The sequence below is a fragment of the Helicoverpa zea genome, chromosome 13, assembly GCF_022581195.2.
Source record: "Helicoverpa zea isolate HzStark_Cry1AcR chromosome 13, ilHelZeax1.1, whole genome shotgun sequence".
Taxonomy (NCBI): domain Eukaryota; kingdom Metazoa; phylum Arthropoda; class Insecta; order Lepidoptera; family Noctuidae; genus Helicoverpa; species Helicoverpa zea.
In genome coordinates, this window is record NC_061464.1 from 10341266 (window position 1) to 10348767 (window position 7502).

The window sequence follows — 7502 nt, forward strand, 5'->3', positions numbered from 1 at the left end:
GATACCTACAGGAAATTCTACCTTCAAAAAAGGCACGCTAACGGACACATATATTACACATCAAAGTAGGATGGTATGATTGTATGGTTTCAATTTTGCCTGAGTTTTGATCGCTACGGTAACAGGTATCCTAACTATATATATTAATCAAACCACTGTGTATTGATAGTCGAGATTATGGTCTGTAGATAAAAGTATGAAGGAAATACATACCATCCTTCGTAGTCACTTGGCAACCAGGGACACAACATTTGTTCTGGGACATGACTGAGGTTGAAATTCACTGATCACTTGACGCAATTATGGGTCCTAACTCTTATGGCCCGGCTACACGCTCAGTCTTGCCTGCGAGCGTGCCTGTACAAACCTGTTTGCGCAGGTAAGCGTGCGCGTGTGGACGGCGAGGCGGTAGCTCGCGCAGTCTTGAAAGCGCGGCTTGTGCGATCGTCGACATGCTGAAGATTGGACTGCGCAAACTTGACTTGCACGGTTTTACTTGAACGTGTGGCCGGTTATTCAAGCCGCGCAACAGTCCGGCGTAATTATTATAATATCGAAATATTGTAGGTACACCTGGTACACGTCGTCGTCGTAAAAATGAGTGATGTTAGAAATTATTCTAAAGAATTTTTAACCCAATTCATAGATCTGTACAAATCGTTGCCGGCTTAATGGAAAATCAAAAGCAAGGAATACTCCGACAGGAACAAAAAAAATGAAGCATATCATTTAATGATCGAGAAGTTAAAGGATGTACCTAATGTTTATTAATTATAATGAGTTAGCTGTCCTTGTTCTATTTTCAGGTACAAAATCTGTTGTGTGTAGTCTAGTCAGATATACTTATTTTAAACGAGCCATGTCTATCTGTCCGTTCTCGCTTAATCTCTGTGACCGTCAGCACTAGAAAGCTGAAATAACCTGAAACAACCTTTACCATGTGCAGGAGTTTAGATTACCGCGTTGGATCCGTACAAGTAAAAGTGACGTCCTTTTAGAGTTGCATGGATTTTCTGACGCCTCTAATATCGCTTATGCAGCAGTAGTTTATACTCGGTTATACTCGGCCTCAAAGACCAAGGTGGCCCCTGTCAAACAGGTATCCATACCTCGTTTTGGAGTTATGTGGTGCAGTGCTTCTTTCAAAACTCCTGCGGGAAGTGTCAGACACTTTAGGCGTATGTAAGGAAAACGTACATGCATGGACTGACTCAACAGTGGTGCTCGCCTGGCTAAGCAGCCATCCCAGTCGCTGGAAAACCTTTGTAGGAAATAGAGTATCTGATATCCCACCAAAAACATTAAATGTAAAAAAAAGCCAATCCTCTACGCAATCCCTCCACCGTAAAAAGTTTTGAGATCGCATAGAAGCCAAGTCCTGTTCAACTTTATTTGTAATAATAAATCAATATTTTGTGACTATATCAATAGTTTCGTTCACTTTACAATAATATTGACTTGGCCATGAGCACAATAAACTACAAATATAATACAGCATATCTTGGAGAGGTGAAAGTCAAACATGAAGTTTAATATCACAGAATTAAATACTTTTAGTTTATTCAATTGTTACTAAATGACCGACAGTCAGTATCATCCAACATCAATGAACTGCACATGTACTATGGCGCATGTTTAGTCCATGGTGATCTCAAATTCCAATCAGTCCACTCGTAAAATCATGTCCATATAGAATTTATCAATTCAATGGTATTTACACATTATTTCAAGGAGCGGCTTTTAACTTGTGCTCATGGCCAAGACAATATTATTGTAATGTGAACAAAACTATTGATATAGTTACAAAATATTGATTTATTATTACAAATAAAGTTGAACAGGACTTGGCTTCTATGCGATCTCAAAACTTTTTACGGTGGAGGGATTGCGTAGAGGATTGGCTTTTTTTTACATTTAATGTTTTTGGTGGGATCTAATTTATTTTTTGTAGGTCTCTTTCTTCTCTAAGTATTTAACAAATTAAATTAACTTACATGCAACTAACTAAATATGTACACCGAAAGTAGCACGTAAACAACATTTTTTTTAAATAAACTAAAAAATTTCGAAATTGTCGAATTTTTGAATCGAATATCTTTTAGAATAAAAGAGACCTCCCGTCAATAAGTTCGCGGAATGAGAGAGAAGGGGGTTGAAATTAAACACCAAATTATTTTTCCTTTTCAATATATTCTCCTTTAACCCTAATACATTTTTCGGATCTCTCAAATAGCTTGTTTATACCATCGAAAAAAATATATTTGTCTTTGGTGTCAAAATAGGCCGAAATTGCCGACTTGACTTCTTCATCGTCGTCAAATTTCTTTCCACGCAGCTATTTCTTCATTTTTGTAAATAAACAATAGTCCCCGGGGGCCAAGTCTGGACTGTATGGTGGGTGGTTTAATTGTTCAAAGCCGCATCGGTGAATGGCAGCCGTCGCAACATGGCACGTGTGGACGGGTGCATTGTCGTGCAAAAGGAGCACACCTTTTAACAGTTTTCCTCTTCTTTTTTCCTCAATGGCTTCTTTCAATCTTTCCAGTAAACAAGCGTAGTACTGTCCCGTTATAGTCGCACCACGTTCTTTATAATCAGTAAAATACCTTCTGTATCCCAAAAGATAGTCGCCATGATCTTTCCGGCTGATTGTGACACTTTGAACTTCTTTGGAGGTGTGCCTTTTTTATGCCACTGCATCGACTCTTGCTTTGACTCAGGTTCATAGTGGTGAACCCAGGTTACATCTCCAGTAAAAATCCGGGCCATAACTTCTTCCTTTCTCTCTCCACAGAGCTCCAGAAACTGGTGAGAGCACTCGACACGCTCGCGTTTTTGAAGTGGCGTGAGTATTCTCGGAACCCATCTTGCACTGACTTTAGTCATCCCAAGATGATGATGTAGGATATTTAAAATACTTGATTCGGATACTCCAACCATTGCTGCAAGTTGCTTCTTCTTCAGTCGGGCATCTTCCAATACAAGTTTTTCTACTTTTTCGACGATTTCCGGTGTGGTGGCCTCAATTGGCCGTCCGGAGCGGAGTTCGTCTTCAATGGACTCCCTTCCTTGTTTGAAAAGATCATGCCACTTGTAAACCATGGTTTTACCAGGGGCAAAGTCCGCGTAAACCGCTAACAGCTCTTGAAAAATCGTCTGAACGGATTTTCCTTGCTTGGTAAGGAACTTAATAACGGCACGGTGTTCAATTTTCTCCATACTGGCTGACTTCTTCCCGATTAAGTTGTTTGCAGGTCGATAACTCAAAAGTTAATGACCCGATTAGGTTCAAACTTGGTATATACACTCTTAATGAGGTGCTTAACTAGTGCCTACCTGGAAGGGTAAATTTATCCCCAGCAACCCCTCCATTCCGCGAACTTATTGATCTCCCCTCGTAGCTAACGTAATACAGATGGAAGTCGAATGATGTATTTTTATTCCGCAATTCTTCTTTACCCTTTTCTTCGGTGCTGATAAGCGAACATTCTTCGAATCTTTTCTCTTTAACGCATTTCTTAATACCGTTTTAAAGAAATCTTCATTATTTTCCATGGTGTAAGTATTGTCCCAAAAATGATCCATGACAAAAAAAAAAAATGATTATGTTTTTATACCCCTTAAATCCTATTTTCACATCAGCTTTACGACTTCCTCCAGTCCAGTCCATTTACACAAAAAATCCTTCGTAAACAGAGCATCTAGTAGTCTGTAGGCACAGTTGGTACCATTGCCTCGCACTGAACATAAGATTGAATACTTTTCTTGGAGGTTTTCAAATCCCTCCGGGGTCGAAAGCTCCGTATCTAGTTGTTGCAGACCTTGAATATTGTCAATCGGTTTTATCAGAATGCGTTTTGTTTGCATACCTTGAGCTTGACTCAACATAGTAACTAATGGCTCTCGATTACGATTGCTTAGCGATTCTTCCAACTGTACAGAGAGTTCAGATAATTTTTTTATTATTTTTTCTTGGTTGTCAATGATAACCTTTTGTCATCATCCTCCGAGCCTTTTCCCAACTATGTTGGGGTCGGCTTCCAGTCTAACCGGATTCAGCTGAGTACCAGTGCTTTACAAGAAGCGACTGCCTATCTGACCTCCTCAACCCAGTTACCCGGGCAACCCGATACCCCTTGGTTAGACTGTCAGACTTACTGGCTTCTGACTACCCGTAACGACTGCCAAGGATGTTCAATGACAGCCGGGACCTAAAGTTTAACGTGCCATCCGAAACAGTCATTGGTGTCTAAGATATACTTAGAAAGTACATACAAACTTAGAAAAGTTGCATTGGTACTTGCCTGACCTGGAATCGAACCCGCGCCCTCATACTCGAGAGGTTGGTTCTTTGCCCACTAGGCCACCACGACTTACCTAACCTACCTATGATAACCTTTTGTACCACATAAATATTCTCGATGTGCTGTAGTAATGGACCCTCGATGCTAGCTGGTTGCTGTGTTAGTGTATTTTCTATTATTTGACTTGAATCTTCTTCGGTAACTACTTCATAAATTACATCATTACAGTCACTAATTACAGGACTAGCAAAGCACAGGACTAGCTGTTGAAACGTTCCATTATCCGCAGTTACAATTGAGGAACCGATCTGTAAAAAATATACAAAAGTAAAACAATGCGTATGTGTGCGAGTGTAGAAGTGTGCGTACATTAGGTAAATAGAGTAGGAAAATTAAAAGCATAAAATCTAAAAAACTTGTTGAAAAAAGCCTTTATGTAAACGCTCTAAAAAGAAGAAAATATTTTAGACTAGCTGTTTCCCGCGGTTTCACCCGCGTCCCTGGGAACTTCTTCCCGTACCTGGATAAAATATAGCTTATGTGTTAATCCAAGTTACCCTCTAATGTGTGCCACGTTTTATTAAAAGCCATTCAGTAGTTTTTGCGTGAAAGAGGAACAAACATACATCCATCCATCCATCCATCTATACAAACTTTCGCGTTTATATTATTAGTAGGATTTTAACTATCAACTTATAACCTCATCATCATCAGTCTATCGCAGTCCACTGCTGGACATAGGCCTCTCCAAGTGCACGCCACTGAGATCGATTTTCAGCTTCTCGCATCCAGCTCCTGCCAGCCGTCTTGCGCAAGTCATCACTCCACCGTGCCTGAGGACGTCCTACACTACGTTTGCCGAGGCGTGGTCTCCACTCTAGAACTCGTTTACCCCAACGGTTATCGGTTCTTCGGCTAATATGGCCAGCCCACTGCCACTTCAGCTTGCTGATTCGGTGGGCTATGTCGATGACCTTGGTTCTCTGACGGATTACCTCATTTCTGATGCGATCCCTCAGAGAAATGCCGAGCATAGCCCTTTCCATAGCCCGCTGAGCGACTTTAAACTTGTGAACCAGCCGTACCGACAGTGTCCACGTTTCGGCTCCGTAAGTCATGACAGGTAGGACGCACTGATTGAAGACTTTTGTCTTTAGGCACTGTGGGATCGACGATGTTAGGACTCGACGTAGCTTCCCAAATGCAGCCCAACCCAACTGAATTCTCCTATTCACCTCGTCCTCAAAGTTGTTTCTACCTAACTGCAATGTCTGCCCGAGGTATACATATTTCCGAACAACTTCGAGAACGGCGCCGTGTATCGCAATCGGTTCCGGTAGAACATGTTCATTGAACATGACCTTGGTTTTGTCCAAGTTCATCCGTAGGCCGATGCGTAGAGAAGATTCAGCCAGGTCGTTCAGCATCTGTTGTAGGTCCTGCAGCGTTTCCGCCATGATGACGATATCGTCAGCAAATCGCAAGTGAGAGATGTGTTCGCCATTGATGTTGATGCCACGTCCTTTCCAGTTCAGCGTCTTGAACATATCCTCCATTGCATTAGTGAACAGTTTCGGGGAAATAACATCCCCTTGTCTCACTCCTCGATGCAACGGTATGGGCCTTGTTTGCTGATTCTGTACTTGGACGGACATTGTAGCGGCTTCGTAGAGACATCTCATCACTTGGATGTATCGCCAATCTACTTGACAACGCTGCAGGGACTCCAGAACAGACCAGATTTCAACCGAGTCAAAGGCCTTCTCATAGTCCACAAATGCTAGACACAGGGGCTGATTATACTCTTCGGTCTTCTGTATAATCTGCCGCACTGTGTGGATGTGGTCTATGGTGCCGTATCCGCTCCGAAACCCAGCCTGCTCCGGTGGTTGGAATTCGTCGAGTCTTCGCGCAAGTCGGTTCGTGATCACTCTTGAGAACAGCTTATAGACGTGGCTTAGGAGGGAAATGGGTCGATAGTTCTTCAGCTGGGTTTTGTCTCCCTTTTTGAAGAACAGGACGACAACACTCCTACTCCACGCCTCTGGAGTTCTCCCTTCAAACAGGACGGCATTAAAAAGCTTCTGGAGCTCCCCCAGTAAGGGGTTTCCTCCTGCTTTTAATAGCTCTGTTGTAATGCCATCCTCGCCAGGGGCTTTTCCATTTTTGAGCTGTCTCAGAGCGATCTCGATTTCGCCACTGCTGACTTCTGGCAGGTCTTCGGTGAAATGGCGTGTTAATGTGGCTCTAGAATCCTCATTTCCGGGATCAGGTCGAGATGCATGCGATGCGTATAACCGGCCATAGAAATTTTCCACTTCCGAAAGGACTGCCGGCACCGAAGAAACGACTTCTCCACTTGTTGTGGTCAGCTTCGTCAAGTGGCTTCTTCCAAGAGATTGTACGAACACCTTTGACCCCCGATTCAGCTCAATTGCTCTTTCAATGGCAAGACTATTGGAGCACCGGAGGTCGCGTCGTACGTGCTTGTTGATCTCTTGGTTTAGAGCCCGCTTAGCTGACGAAGTGACAGGCGGGTTTTCACGTCGTTTCTTCATAAGCCCTAATGTCTCTTCCGATATATTCCGATTATAACCTCATTATAAACAATTTATATAATAACAAAAGCTTGTCGCGAGGTTTAATTAATTAAATTGAAAATACCAGATCAACTTACATAATTAAATTGGTACTAGTTTATTTTCAAATTGCGCGACAAGCAAGACACAGGGTAAGTACTATAAGTACTGAAGAAAGCTAATTTACTTAATTTTAGCTGTTAGAAAAGTGATATTGATGAGTTTTTATCTGCGGCGAAATTATCACTACTTCTTCTATAGCTTAGTTATGATACGATGAGCTAAACGCATAAACATGCGTTGTTTTAAACAACTACAATGTTGAGTTTCGAAGAGGCAAGCTTTCTCTTTTTGCTAAAAATGATTATAACTACGAGTTTAAAGAAATACACTTTTTAAAGAAAAAGGTTGAAGGAGATTTAAGAAAGATGATCGTCAATAGAGAAGACCTTATAAATATGATAGAAACAGAAAATAAACCCAGGGGTATAAGTGAAGTAAAAAAAAAGAATTGCTTACTTTCAAAGTCTATGCCTGCATCGCGGCGAAGTTTTTATGAAGCCCTTGAGGAATCAGATGCTCCTGACCTAGATAGAAATATCGATTCTGATTTATTGCA

At 41.7% G+C, this 7502-nt stretch overlaps 1 protein-coding gene across 1 annotated transcript; it reads right to left on the bottom strand.

The window, feature by feature from the left end:
* Nucleotides 1–2568: 2568 nt before the first annotated feature.
* On the bottom strand, nucleotides 2569–3219 carry LOC124636068 (protein GVQW3-like). The gene has a single exon (XM_047172021.1). The coding sequence runs from the start codon at nucleotides 3217–3219 to the stop codon at nucleotides 2569–2571; it is 651 nt and encodes a 216-aa protein (XP_047027977.1).
* Nucleotides 3220–7502: the final 4283 nt, after the last annotated feature.